Source organism: Amphiura filiformis, chromosome 4, assembly GCF_039555335.1.
Source record: "Amphiura filiformis chromosome 4, Afil_fr2py, whole genome shotgun sequence".
NCBI lineage: Eukaryota > Metazoa > Echinodermata > Ophiuroidea > Amphilepidida > Amphiuridae > Amphiura > Amphiura filiformis.
This window is the reverse complement of record NC_092631.1, coordinates 27,038,437-27,053,256: the sequence shown is the minus strand read 5'-3', so window position 1 is coordinate 27,053,256 and position 14,820 is coordinate 27,038,437. Positions and strand designations below refer to the sequence as shown.

General features: G+C 38.7%; 1 protein-coding gene across 1 annotated transcript; it reads left to right on the top strand.

The window, feature by feature from the left end:
* The first annotated feature begins 595 nt into the window (after nucleotides 1-595).
* LOC140150091 (adenosine receptor A2b-like) lies at nucleotides 596-2,842 on the top strand. The gene is given in 3 exon segments (XM_072172095.1): nucleotides 596-642; nucleotides 644-1,398; nucleotides 2,256-2,842. Coding segments are annotated over 3 exon segments (972 nt in total). The 3' UTR covers nucleotides 2,426-2,842.
* The last annotated feature ends 11,978 nt before the right edge of the window (nucleotides 2,843-14,820 follow it).

Here is a 14,820-nt window from a genome sequence, read left to right as displayed (position 1 = left end):
TTTTTATTTGCTAAGAAAAACATAGGACAGTAACGGTATATTCACACATAAATTATAATTACCCTGTGTATATGTGGTATTTTTTTATTTAGGGTCAACGGTCATTAAGGGGCCACTTCCGGTACAAAACGAAATACCTTTAAAATGCTTCTTCTCCCACAAATTACGTAGGACAGTAACACCACTTGCATACATGCATTGTTATAACCCAGTGTCTATGGGGTCCTCACAGATTTGGGGTCAAAGGTCATTAAGGGTCACTTCCGGTATAAAACGAAAAACCGTCAAAATTTTCTATTTGCTAAGAAAAACAGGACAGTAACGGTATGTTCACACATGAATTGTGGGTATACAATTCATATGTGGTATTTTTTTATTTGGGGTCAAATGTCATTAAGGGGTCACTTCCGGTCTGAGACGAAAAACCTTTAAAATGCCCCTTCTGCCACAAGTAACATAGCAAAGTGGTGCCACATGCACCCATGCATTGACATTAGCCAATATCTATGGCCGTTTTCATATATTTTGGGGTCAAAGGTCATTAGGGGTAACAACACGGCTGTGTTCGTGGGTTAGACCACAGCTTAGTCTAGTTATGACTATCCTTGGAGGAAACGGACTGGTACTCGTACTTCTTATCAAATTGCCTAAGAACTGCTACAAATTATTTTATCATAGGAATGGCAAGTACCGATTTTACCGTCGGGATCACCCTGATATCAAACATTATTATCAATTTAAATCCTAAGATGCCAATACCACCAATTGGATGTCTCTTGCTTCGGTGCACCATTATATTTCCTTCTGTCATAAGTTGCTTGACTTTGCTGTCAGTCAGCTTGGATCGTTATCTAAAAATTGTAATGCCACTGCGTTATCATGACTTGATGTCTAAAAGAGTAGCAATGATGATCGTGATGTCTATATATCTATATGCAGCACTAACGACATATGGATTGCCACTTAGTATTGCAAATCAAACGCACGAAGATTTAACATGTACAAGATTTTCAATAGTTTTCAATCCATTCTACCTACAATTTCTTATTTTCGGCAATATCTTGTTTCCGCAGTGTTTAATCTTCATAATACATGGACAAATCTTTCGCGTGCTGATTCAAACGATACGACAGGAAAGGAGGATCGTACCTCAACAGCAGGCTAGAGAGGGGCGACGACAATTCTGGTTAAAGCGAGAACGTAGAACTATCAAAACACTGGTCATTCTATTGGGTCTGTGTATCTTTGGTTGGGTACCCATTTGCGGTGTGATACTTGCTGAAATATACAACCCTTCATATAATGTAGGACAAGATGTACGAAATCTCGTCAGATATTTTGCATTTATAAATAGTGCAGCCAATCCTATTGTGTATAGCTTGCGTAGTGAACAGTTTCGTGTGTATGCTCGGAAACTCTTTGGGATTTCTAAGAAACAAAAATTGAAACTAATTGAAACAACACGGAATGATGCTACTGGTTATCCGCTTTCTGTGATCGACGTTGGTCAATTGTCAAGATCGAGAGGTCAGTCAACAATCGCAGATGTACATGTATGATTCTGACAGCAAATTCTCAACTTGAGCTGAGATCAATTTAACGAGAAGTCTTCAAAAGTATAGAACAACATACAGAGGAAAGGTCGTCTTGACTATATAGTTTCATTTTGAGATGTGCGAGATGTCAGTGATAGTCGTACAGTTTCCTGTACCAGGATCTCCGCTAACTCTAACCCCAAAACATAATCACAAACAATTAAATAAGATATTCTTCATCAGTACCAACAGCAGCATCGTCAGTGATGGATCACGGTGGCCGTGAATAGGCTCCTACTCATGCCATATTCCCATCACCTCCCCTACACTGTAAATTGGCCAGAACACATGGAACGCGTTCATTAATGTAACGGTTTTTTAACACATGACACGTGTTCAACTTATTTAGAGAACACTAGTGTTAATGTAGAGAACACAGGTGTTATTACCTCAGAACACTAGTGTAACATGTTCTAATCCTTTAAACTCTGGTGTTCAAAGTTACTATCTATGAACACCTCGGACACATGAAAGAAATGTAACAGTTTTTTAACACATGACACGTGTTCAAACATTGATTTTCAGAATGCTGGTGTTCAACCTTTATTTATACATTTTCAAAATCTCATTACTCGACAATAAACAAATGCATGGTAGTATAAACAAGATAATGGCGGTGTTCCGAAGAATTCCGATGAAACCAGAGAGTTTTCAGCTAAGGCAAGTCCAAGGCTCGAACCCTCGCCGATCGTATCTCCCGGCTGACAGCGCAACGCATTTTAATGCGATTAAAATTGCTCGGCCATAGTCACCCTCTGGTGTCTCTCCTATGCTTGTTCATCGCTGTCAACAGATATACGGGCTCCGAGTCGCTCCCAAAGTTGCCCTGAATTTCATTCTTCTCTAAATCCTTCGAATTTACTCTCACTATCATCCCATTTGTCTTGGAAAAGACAGTTTGTCATAGCGTTTCCCGGAAGCGTTTCCACGTTTCATCGCCATTGTTGTTGTTCTTGTTGTTACTTATATCCCTCCTTCAAAGGAGCACCGTGTATTTCTCGCTGACACGTCGCAGCTCTCCAACGCCTCTATCTGCTCATGCGTTCCATTTTTGAACACTAGTATTCAATATAATCATTCAGAACACTTGTGACACGTCTGATCAATACTATGTGTTCTACATTATACTAAAAGAACACTAATGTGCAAGGCTTATCATATTTTCAAATACACTAGCGTTCTAAAGAGACAATTATGAACACCTCGGACGCGTCTGAGAGGCGTCACGTGTTCGGGAACATTTGCAGTGTACAAGCATACAGGAAAGACCAAAACCTCACAGACTCTCTCGTCCACTCCCTAGTCTCACCCAAGCAAGATAATGCCTCCATGACCGCATGTAAGAGACCGCGATGTAAAACTTGTCGGTTTGTCTATAACACTGCTACAATCAACGGTCCCAAAGATAACTTTAACATCAAGGATGACTTCACTTGCACCACTAAGGACTGCATATATGCCATTACGTGTCGAAAATGCGCATCAGTGTACATCGGTGAAACTGGACGAATGATAGCAGAACGTTTTCGGGAACATCTCAGAGATACCAACAGAGCTGCAGAGGGGACATCACCAAACCAGTTGCTAAACATTTTTCAACGAATGGTCACAGCCAAGAAGACATGCAAATTACTGGACTCAAAAAATGCCACGGTAACACGGCAAGTCGCCGCAAAGATGAACAGCAGCTAATTTTCAATTTAGGAACACTTACGCCTGCAGGAATGAACGTTGATTTTCCCGCTTTCCGTCGTTAGACCCTTCGCGTTTTTTGTGCTTCTCCGTTCGCGTTTTTTGTTTTTCCCTCTCGCATTTTTTATGCTTCCCCGTTCGCGTTGTTAGTGCTTTTCCGCTCGCGTTTTCGTCCCTTACTCGCACGCGCGTTTATCAACGTTCATTCCTTGTGTATGTTTTGTTTTCACAAGTATTATATCATGGCTATGAAAAAGGCCTATGGCCGAAAGCTCGCCCAATTTTATATACTTCACGGTAGTTTCCTACTTTTTACTTTTGTATCCTTCTTTTAAGTCGAATATACCTGATGACACGGGCCTTTTCCCTTACATGTATTTAGGTTCGACACTTCGGCTACCCAATGACCCTCTTTCTTTTAGATTTTTTTTTCATCAAATCTTATAAAATAATGCGGAAACCTTTAAATTATCTTATTTTAGTAAATATGTATTGTAAATAATTTGGAGGGGACGTTAATGTTGTCAGAATACCCATAGAAGGGTGTTACCCCTCTTAGTATAGGTTGTTAACCACTGTTGGAGTATACCATGCTATTTATTTCATGAGAATAGTGTTTTCTTTGCGTGTAGTAACTTTATTGTAAGTGTCATTATATTTAATTATGTTGAGGAGCATGTGAGGCCCACGGATCATTGGCACTTGTGCTACATCGGTGGGTCTCTCATGCTTCTTACACAAGCGTCTCCATCCTTTGGATGTAGGTGGTCGTGTTATTGCTTATTTATTTGCCATGCTATTTATTTCATGAGAATAGTGTTTTCTTTGAGTGTAATAATTTTATTGTTAGTGTCATTATATTTAGTTATGTTGAGGGGCATGTGAGGCCCACGGATTGGCACTTGTGCTACATCGGTGGGTCTCGCATGCTTCTTACACAGGCGTCTCCATCCTTGGATGGAGATGGTTGTGTTTTTTGCTATTTTTTATGCCCTTGATGTTGTGTATATGTGCAGCTGGCCTGCTTTTTTATGCATAGTTTTTATTGTTTAATTTTTAAGGTAAATTCATATTTTGTATATTGATAAGTATTGTAATTTTTTATAAATGCTGTATTATTTTCATTATTATGTGTATTATGTATTCAGCGCCTAGAGGCCGCTTTGTGTGCAATAGTGCGCTTTTAATAAATTTCTTATTCTTATTATTATGTACCAATAATGTTCTGTCCTCTAAAGTGTAATAAAATAAAAACGAATAAACATAAATAGCAAATAGAAATGAGGGGTATTTGGGTGAGAGAATATTTGGGTCTGTAAAAAGAATTACGTGTCTATATTTAGTAGATAGCCAGCAGAAAACGAAACATGAAAAATCAAAAATGATAATAGTACAGTGATTATTGCTGTGAAATAAGCCATGGATTTATAGCGGAATTAGATAAGGTTATTATAATGATTACACTTTGCCGAAAGTCGCTGACCATTTTTTGGCACACGACACACCTTATAAGCAGCTCTATACATGAGCAAACCCTAGTCAGCTTACAACAGACATCGCAGCCAGGATCAAGTACCCGAGATTTACGATTAGACTAGGACTATAATAGCAGTGAATAACAATATAATAGCAGTACCGGGTGAATGTAATTAGACAGAAGTCGAGAAATAGACATTGGAATCACAAAATTGAAAAAGCAGTGCGTAGCACATTTCATTGTGCATCACGTACTTGTACGCACATTTTATTTGATTTAATCGGCTGGTTACGAAGAAATGAGCACGCATCGATGAATTTCATTCCAAGTTTGATCTACAGACGCTTTTTCATGCTTGTTCACCTCTGTAAAGTTCGTGTATCTGATTAAAGTTTACCAACCCAAAGTGTTACAATTAAACAAGACAATAAATAAACACAAATCCCAACCGACACACAACCCAACTGAAAAAAAAAAGCAAACGAGTGTCCCGACATGGGATTCGAACCCATGACCTTCCGATTACCATACGGATGCTCTATTCATTAAGCTACTGTGCGTAGCCGAGGTATACAATACACACAAACAAATAGTACCCAAGTACAGGAGATCCTAACTGATGCTTAATCGCGTCCTTGGCATATACAGGTAAGGTAGGTAATGGGGCTACGCATCCTGCACATGCCGGCACATTCCCTTGCTTTTTTCAAGTTGGGTTGTGTACCGGTTTGGATTTGTGTTTATTTCTTGTCTTGTTTAATTTTTAGTAACACTTTGGGTTTGTAAACTGTTCTTTCTTACTTATTAATTATATTCAGTTTCCTCTTGTAGCGAGCAATCGTTCCCAATTATGTTTATTTGTTCTTGTGCAGGATCGGTCGAAAACCTGGTTTTTTGACTGAAATCCAAGTTTATCAGTGAAAAACTAAGTTTACCGCCGAAAAACAGGTTTCGCGGTCGATAAATCAGCCGAAAAACCAAGTTTATCAAAAACCTATGACAATCGAATTGATAAACCTGGTTTTCGATTTGAAAAACCTGGTAAACCAGGTTTTTTTCGATTAAAAAACCAGGTTTTTCTGTTCTATTGTGCAATAGACTTGCTCTGATACGTGCCATAGATGTCAAAGTTCTCGACCGCGAAGCACGGTGGTACGAACGGGGAGTAACAGAAGCCGTCAGTTCTGGGTGCGAGCAGAACAACCATCCCTCAACCGAGGTGGAGGACTCAGAAACAACCTCTCACACTTCTCTCACACACCTGGGACAGAACAATCAGAACTCTATCTCGCCAAATGACGTCACAAGGTGACGTCATCGGGACTCAAGGTGTATAACATCACAACCCAGCTGAGGGTCAGTGCCTCAGTGGTACTGTCCGCATGGTTTGTTGATCCAAGGTATGTTGGAAAAATATGGTTGAATAGATTGAATTTATTCTCTCATTTTCGATTCCCAGATGATTGAGAGTATTTACCACACTTTTTGTTTAATTTAAAAAAACAACAACAATTCAGTCTGTATGACACTAAACCCATTCTCGTAATCAGTCTAGATACGGCAGTAATTAGCGCCCTCTGTTACTCAGAATCTACTTTTAATAGTTAGTATTTTTAACGGATTTAGCAAATTTTTAAGTTAAAATGTGACACTATAGAAAAAGCAGCATTTTGAGAAATGACGTATCACATGGGGCTGGCAGGTGGTGCCTACGGGCCGTTAGCTCAAAGACAATATTGTTTAAAGACAATATTGTTTAAAGACAATATTGTTCAAGGTTGCGCCGCAGGCTTGAGAAACAATGTTGTTCCAAACAAACAGCAAACAAGCTTAAACTATAAATTAGACCCCGATAGGAGGCAGGGCCTGAAGAATGAGGGACAATTTGCGGCCTTGTTTTTGTTGGCCCCAGTATCAACAAAAAACACAAGGCCGTTAGGCCCGGGCGCGTGGCCAGAGACTCCCATACGACAACTAAACAGAAAAAATCCAAGTGGGACCGCAATATAAGGGCACCTCAATGCAAGAAAGCAAGAGTAACCATTGACCAACAGTAACCAGGCCCTTGCAACTCCTATACCAGCGCAATACAAAAATGTGTGGACAGGACAGTGGACACCGTCGGGTCGGCTTCCCCCGTGTATTATCCGCCGGTGCCATTATCACGTGACTGAAGAAAAATGCTGCTGCCACCACAGAATTAGAGCTCACGGTTGTATTACATGGCCTGGAGGTAGTTGCATGACGGAAAACTGTGAAGTATGCATGGAAGAGTTTGGAGTAGGCCTATAACTTGATCATTTTAGGATTGTGTAATTAATTAATTAATTAATTAATTAATTAATTAATTAATTAATTAATTAATTAATTAATTGAATTTATTTATTTATTTATTTATTTATTTATTTATTTATTTATTTATTTATTTATTTATTTATTTATTTTTGTTAAATGTCTACTGAATAATAAAGGGGGAGCAGACTGCCCCCTGACAAAAAAAATGAAAGAAAAAAGTGCCCCTTTGACTAAAGGGCAAAGGAAAAGAAAAAGGGCAAGGATGCCCTTTTCCATCAAAATTCACCCCGATCATGGGCCAAAATGAAAAGCCATTTTCATCACGGTCATGGGCAAAAATAGTGTAAAATTGCTACGCTGGCACATCGTCCCAAAAAGGCCTTTTTGGGAAGCTTGAAGACAATTACAGTCTCTCTAAAAACAAAAATTGCATGTTGTAACTGCAAATTTTTTAGCTGTGCCCGGCTGAAATTTTATTTTGCCCTCCTGACCAAGAAACCTGGCTACGCGCCCCTGATGCAAAGTCACTAGAATAATTAAAAAACGTGCATGCATGATCATTTTAGGCCAAATATTCGCCTCATTTTATGAGGTGGTACAAACTTACGAACTATTATATTAATTTCTAAATCTCGGTCTCTTTTGCACATTGCTTTTGTATAGTTAAAGGTACATTTGTGTGTACGTATTCAGAATTTCAACTTTGTACGATCTTGCAAACGCATTTACGAATTTCGGAAAATCAAAAACAACACACGCGACAAAAGGTTGACAAAGGGGACAAAGCAAGTTAGCTCGATCGATAAGGCAGCTTAAGGCGTTCGACTATGAGCTACTATGGTGCAAGAGGTTGCGAGTTCGAACCCTGGCGGTGGTTAGTACGCTCTCCTGGAAAAATCGAGTTAGCTTGAAATTCCCCTGGACAAGGAAATTACTGATAATTGTCTCGTTGTAATCCGTATGAAACTCGGGGAACTGATCCTGGTTGCGGCAAACTGTAAAGTGTGTTGAGGCTTATGGATCAACGGCATGTTATTTATTGATTCTGGGGCTTAGTATCAACAAACAACATCAAGGCCGCAGTGCCAGAAGCCTCGAGGTCGGAGACTCCCACACGACAACTAAACACTCAAAGTGGGACCCAATTTAACATGACTTGTTTAAGTGTCCAGCAGGGCAAAGAAAGTAAGAGTAGCCTTAAGGGTGACGGACTGTCTCTACTGGGTATATTTTGGTTACTTATATCAGGTGGCATCAAATGCCACACTGATATCTTGTTAAGCACTGAATCTTCTTCTTCTGCTTCTTCTGATTCTTTCGTCAAACCATATTTTAAAATGCTACTATAGCCAAAGTAACAAATTCTCGATCCCCATGAGAGGATGTACCTTTGGCGTCAGCGTACTTTTCATAGAATAACACGATCGCGCGACCTGCATGATCGAACCTTGACCTTGCCTAGCAACGACCGTGTGATTGGTCAATTCTCAAAAGCTGTGTTTGCGCCGTAAGCGCCGGTATTTGCGTAGTACGCTCGGCGCAAATACCTGTGCGTACCCAAGTTGGCTCTCATGATCGAGAATTTAATATTTTAGCTATAGTGCCAGACGCTTGCATCAATCTTGACCAAACTTGGCCACAAGAATCACTGACCCAAGCTCCCGGGCCCAAGCTCCTTCAAAGTTATACACAGTTAGGGGTGAAAGGTCATGTAGGGGTCATTAGAGGTCATTGTGTGAAAATCTTTCAAATGCTACTAGTGCAAGGTGCTTGACCCAATTTCGACCATTATTATGTTTTGATGGATCCAAGTTGTGATAATATTGGATCCAACACATAATAATGATAAAATTGATGCTTTACGCCAATATTTATTGGTCTCGCTATGAGTTTTAAAATATTGGACTCGACTACGTCTCGTCCAATATTTTAAAACTCATAGCTCGACCAATAAATATGGGCTCAATCGATCCAATTTTATATCAAACGTGGCTATATCAGAACCGCTGACCCAAGCTTGATATAAGGTGTACACAGATAGGGGTCAAAGGTCAGATAGCGGATATTAGGGGTAATTTAGTGAAAATCCTTTAAATTGCATGCTATGACCAGCAAACTTGGTCAGGAGAACCACTGGCCCAAGCTTTATATATTGTACCACAGGGTCAACCCAAGGTCAAAGGTCAAATGAGGTCACATGTTAAAATTAGCCTGATTTGGCTTTGAACATCTTTGTGTAAAATTTGATAGAACAGCTATCATTAGGCACGGTGAACTACATTAATGGTGGGGGGGGTGGCTATCAACTGTATAAGTGGACCAGGTAAGTGGCGTCGAGAACTGTTATAGGAGTGCAATTTCGCTTGTTCATGGGTGGGAGGGCAGTATGGGTAGTAGGGGGGGGTATTCACTCAAATGGTAAATTTTGCCCAGGTCAAAGGTCAGGTCAAATTTAAAGTTGCTCTGATGGGATTGTAACTTTGGGAAAACAATACCTGACACTTGGGGAGTATGAAACTGCAAAGGTCATCTGAGGTCAAAGGTCAGGTCAAATTTGAAGTTGATCCAATTGGGCTGTAACTCGAGGATAACAATCCCTAGCACTTGGGGAGTATGAAGCGGCAAAGGTCAACTGAGGTCAATGTCAGGTCAAATTTAAAGTTGCTCCAATCGAGCTGTAACTTGCAGAAAATGATCCCTAACACTTGGGAATATAAAACCGCAAAGGTCACATGAGGTCAAAGGTCAGGTCAAATTTAAAGTTGCTCTGATTGGTCTGTTACTCAGGAAAAACAATCATTGACACTTCATTAATATAAAACTGCATAGGTCATTTGAGGTCAAAGGTCAAATTTAAAGTTGCTCCGAGTTTCATGTAACTCAGTAAAAACAATCCCTGATACTTCAGGGGTATGAAACTGCAAAGGTCATCCGAGGTCAAAGGTCAGGTCAAATTTGAAGTTGCTCTGATTGAGCTGTAACTTGCAGGAAATGATCCCTGACACTTTAGGAGTATGAAACCATACAGATCATATGAGGTCAAAGGTCAGGTCAAATTTTAAGTTGTAACTCGGGGAAAATGACCTCTATAAACAAAATAAACAAAAACTATCCTTCCGTTTTAAGCATTTCAACATTTAATATCATCAACCATATCAGCTGCCACCTGATATTTGTGCTTCTTGAAGCACAGTAGCTCTAGTTATTATTTGTGTGCACAAAACTCCGATTTTAAATAAATACAGGATGCAGATAAATACATTTCCGTATATTTCCTTTTTTAATAGTATTTGGTATGATGCAGGAAATCCCCCGATCGGTACTGAAACACCATGATATAATTAAAGACAGGGATAAAAAGAATTTATCGCGTCTGATGTCACTGTCAATTACGATCTTTGATTGGTTTACACAGGTTAATACTAGCGCGTAAAGGAAGACCGATCTATCTGGTGCTGATCGGAGAAAAGGAATAGCAGCAAATGGCGACAAATTACGTACTTTTACCAGGCAAAAAGCAGCTTTTCTAGGCATTGTTGACATGCATGGTGCCTTCGCTAAAGAAAGTTTCCTACTATCAAGACCTAACTTTTGAGATGGTTTGCATGTTTGAAGGTGCAAAATTAGCAATAAGGCGCCCGGTTGTACCGCCGCGTTCAGCAAGTCATCATCACGAGTCGACACTTGTAAACAAACCGTGCTCGAATTTGATTGACAGAAGACGTCAAACGCGATCAATTCCTTTTATCTCTGTCTTTAATTATAGGAATTACCAATCCATACTGCAGTTACTGTCCGTTTTCCTATACACAATACACAGTGCTCTTCCCATTGACGCGTAACCTCTACAAATAGCGTGTGTTAGAAGTATGGGTAATTGCCTAGTTAACGTCGCTGTGTGAAAAATAACCGGCCAATATTAAAAGTACTCTTCTAAAATTCTAGAAAATATAGTTTTGTAACATGTCCTAAATTTTTAGCTAATTTAGATGTTTGGAAATATTCGTACTTTGGTGTTTTAGTGTATGTTATAGGTAATAGTACATTGCCTAGTTAACGTCGCTGTGTGAAAAATAACCGGCCAATATTAAAAGTACTCTTCTAAAATTCTAGAAAATATAGTTTTGTAACATGTCCTAAATTTTTAGCTAATTTAGGTGTTTGGAAATATTCGTACTTTGGTGTTTTAGGAAGGATATGTAAACGACAGATAACACCAAAAATATGAAGAAATTATTTCCAAACCGTGTTAAGTCTGCAAACCACCATGCTTCTCATTTTCAAGAACGCTGGTTAACAATAAGCAGAGTATTGTCTCATTTCGTAAACAAAAGCCCACACAGAATTGTTCTCTAGCGTTCGCTTTATAATCGTTCACCCAACTGAAACTATAATACCAGCTCATTGCTCCATTGTACAGTAAAGCAGAAACATATGTTGTGTGGATTTAACCACAGAAGATATGATTTAATCAGTTGAGCTGTTTTCAATGAGTGTTATCTTGGTTTAATAGCTTTTAATGGGGTTTAAGTCATGCAAAGGTCGTGGTGAATTCTACTGTAGACATGACTGCATCATGCTACATTTGTATCACACAGAAAAGAAACAAACGATGATGAACGATGTAAAGTGACGACATCGTATGAATTTATTTTCTATTTATTTATATTTTCCTTGATTATATGGCTATAAACATTTTTTTTTCCTTCAAATTTTTTTTGGAGGGGGGAGGGGGTATCATCATTGTTTTAATCTTTGGTGGGACTGTCCTAGAGGTGCTTTGCACCTGTTAGTCCTTGCCTTTCACTGGTGCAAAATTTTATCTATACTTCCTTTTTTTTATGTACTTTTGAATATTCATGTGCAATTATTTTGATGTTATATTATAATTATTGTATATACGTGTACCAGTGATAAAGTGTAATAAATAAAATAAATAAACATAAAGAGGTAAATAAACAATTAATTGAATGGAATGGATACCGCTTTTCTATAAGCACTCAAACAATGATAATTTATATTACAAATTCTGTATGAATCTATCACTTTTTTCTGTACATAAATCCATTTATCCAAAACACACTGTATTACAGGTTTGCCCATATTTTACACTGTGGGGTAATTAGTTATTTAAAAAATAGTATACTAAAAGTTCAAATAGAAGAACACCTTCAGTGATTTATATAATTGATTCAATCAAAAACATTCCAATTTATAGCATAATTATGGGCCGTCGTTTTTTAATAATCTCGCAATTAGCAATAATGACGTCGATATTTTTTCATTTAATTGCTCGTGAAGGAGGCGGCGGTCCTCGCCTATTTTGATACCATAAATGGGAAAGACCTTATTAATATCCAGGGGTTTTTTCCGCAAAGATTGACACTAAATGTTGCTAATGCGGCCCATACACGATCAATTTGATTGATCAATATTGGGGACCCTAGATGCAGGATTGGCAAAATGAAGGAGAAAACTGGGTGTATAAGCCAATATGGACTAGGGATCAGAAATGAACGTGGAGACAGACTAGAGGAATTTTGTGAAGCTAATAACCTAGTAATTGGGAACACGTTATTTCAGCAGCATCCACGGAGACTGTGGACTTGGATGAGCCCAGAAGATAGAACAAGAAACCAGATCGATTACATCATGGTCAGGAAGAGGTGGAGAACATCACTCCAAAATGTCAGGACATGACCAGGCGCGGACTGTGGTAGTGACCATCAGCTACTTGTAGCCAAAGTGAAACTAAAACTGAAAGCTAAGAGAAACAATGCACCACCTACCAGGTATGATGTTGACAACATTCCCACTCAATATTCATGGAGATGTGAAGAACAGATTTGACGATTTACTGAAAGTTAATGAAGAGGAACAGACCCCAAATGAATTGTGGGAAGACATGAAAGAAGCAGTCCAGAGCACAGCATAGAAGTACATCTCCAGAAAGAAGAAACGGACCCAGCAAACACAAAACGTTTTCGACATCATTCGCAAAAGGTTATAAAAGGTTGTCAGAAAACGTTTAAATGTCGGGTTATATAAAGGGTACATTAATGGTATAAAACGTTTTCATAACATTAAATAACATTTGTTGGTAATTTACTGCACATCAAACACAAATGTTTTATAGAAAACATTTAAATGTCGGGTTATATGAAGGGTATAAAACGTTTTAATAACATTCCAAAAACATTTTAGAAAACTTGGTACAAATCATTCTAAACAGAATGTTATTTTGGGGTTGAAAAAATATTATGCAAAAAATGTTTGCCCAAAATATTTACAATAACGTTTATAAAATGTTTTCACGACCTTTATATAACCCGACATTTAAATGTTATTAAAACGTTTTGTAAAAAACATTTTAAGAACATTTCTGTGTTTGCTGGGTGCAAATATTTTAACATAATGTTATTTAAGTGTTGACAAAATATTTGGCCAAAAATGTTTGCACAAATGGTTTACAATGACATTTCGAAAACGTTTTAAAAATATTGTTGTAGTGTGTTTTCATACAAAACGTTTTAAAACGATTTCATGACCTTTATATAACCCGACATTTTAATGTTATTAAAACGTTTTTACCTAAACCAAAACCGAAAATATAACTTATTTAAAACGTTTTAAAAACGTTTTTGCGTTTGCTGGGGAAACAGCCGTGGATCTCTCAGCAGACCTTAAACCTAGCTGATGACAGGAAGAGAGCAAAGACAGATAGAGGAAAGGAAGAATGGGCACGCTTAAACAAAGAGGTCTCCAAAAGTGTTAAGGAGGACAAAAGAAACTACATTGAAAGGAAGTGTGTGGAAATGGAAAGATGTAAGGGTGACTCAAAAATAGCTTTTGGTATTGCCAAAGAAGTTACTAAGAAGTGGACCCCCAGGATGGATGTTATAAATGATGAGAAAGGTAAAACTCTTACCGAAAGTGAAGACATCAAAAGCCGATGGGTTCAGTATAGTTCCCAGCTGTTTGAGGCACAAGATGGCAAGGTGTATGTACAGTGTGAAACGAGTAAGGAAGAACCTCCACCATTGAGATCCGAAGTTGAGCTTGCCATGGAACAAATGAAAAAGGCTAAGTCACCTGGCATTGATAATGTAGCTAGTTGTGGAAGGCAACTGAGAAAGAAGGGATAGACCTAATGTGGCGTCTATGTGGTATCATCTGGAAAAAGAAGAAATGGCCGAGAGACTGGTGCAGGGCGGTATTTATTCCACTACCAAAGAAGGGAAATTTGAAAGAGTGTGCCAATCACCGGACCATCAGCCTGATTTGTCATGCAAGTCAAGTGCTTCTGAAGATCATCATCAAGAGAATGAAGAACAAAATGGAGCAAGAAATATCTGATGAGCAGGCAGGATTTCGTGAAGGAAGGGGGACTAGGGACCAAATTGTCAATATCAGGAATGTGATTGAGAAATGCAGAGAGCATAGACTTCCTCTTTAAATGTGCTTCATAGATTACAGTAAAGCTTTTGACTGTGTTAGCCACCCCCAGGTGTGGGAAACTATGAAAAAGATATGTTTCCCAAGTCATTTTGTGGATCTGATCAGCTGCTTATATATATGAAGACCAAGAATCGTCAGTCAGAACAAGTAGTGGGGACACAGATTGGTTCAAGATTGGAAGAGGTTTACGACAGGGCTGTGTGCTATCACCAAACCTAGCTATTTGACATCTACTCTGAAGACATAATGACAACAGCTTTGGAGGGGTTTGAAGGTGGAGTGAAGTTTGGCGGTACAAGAATT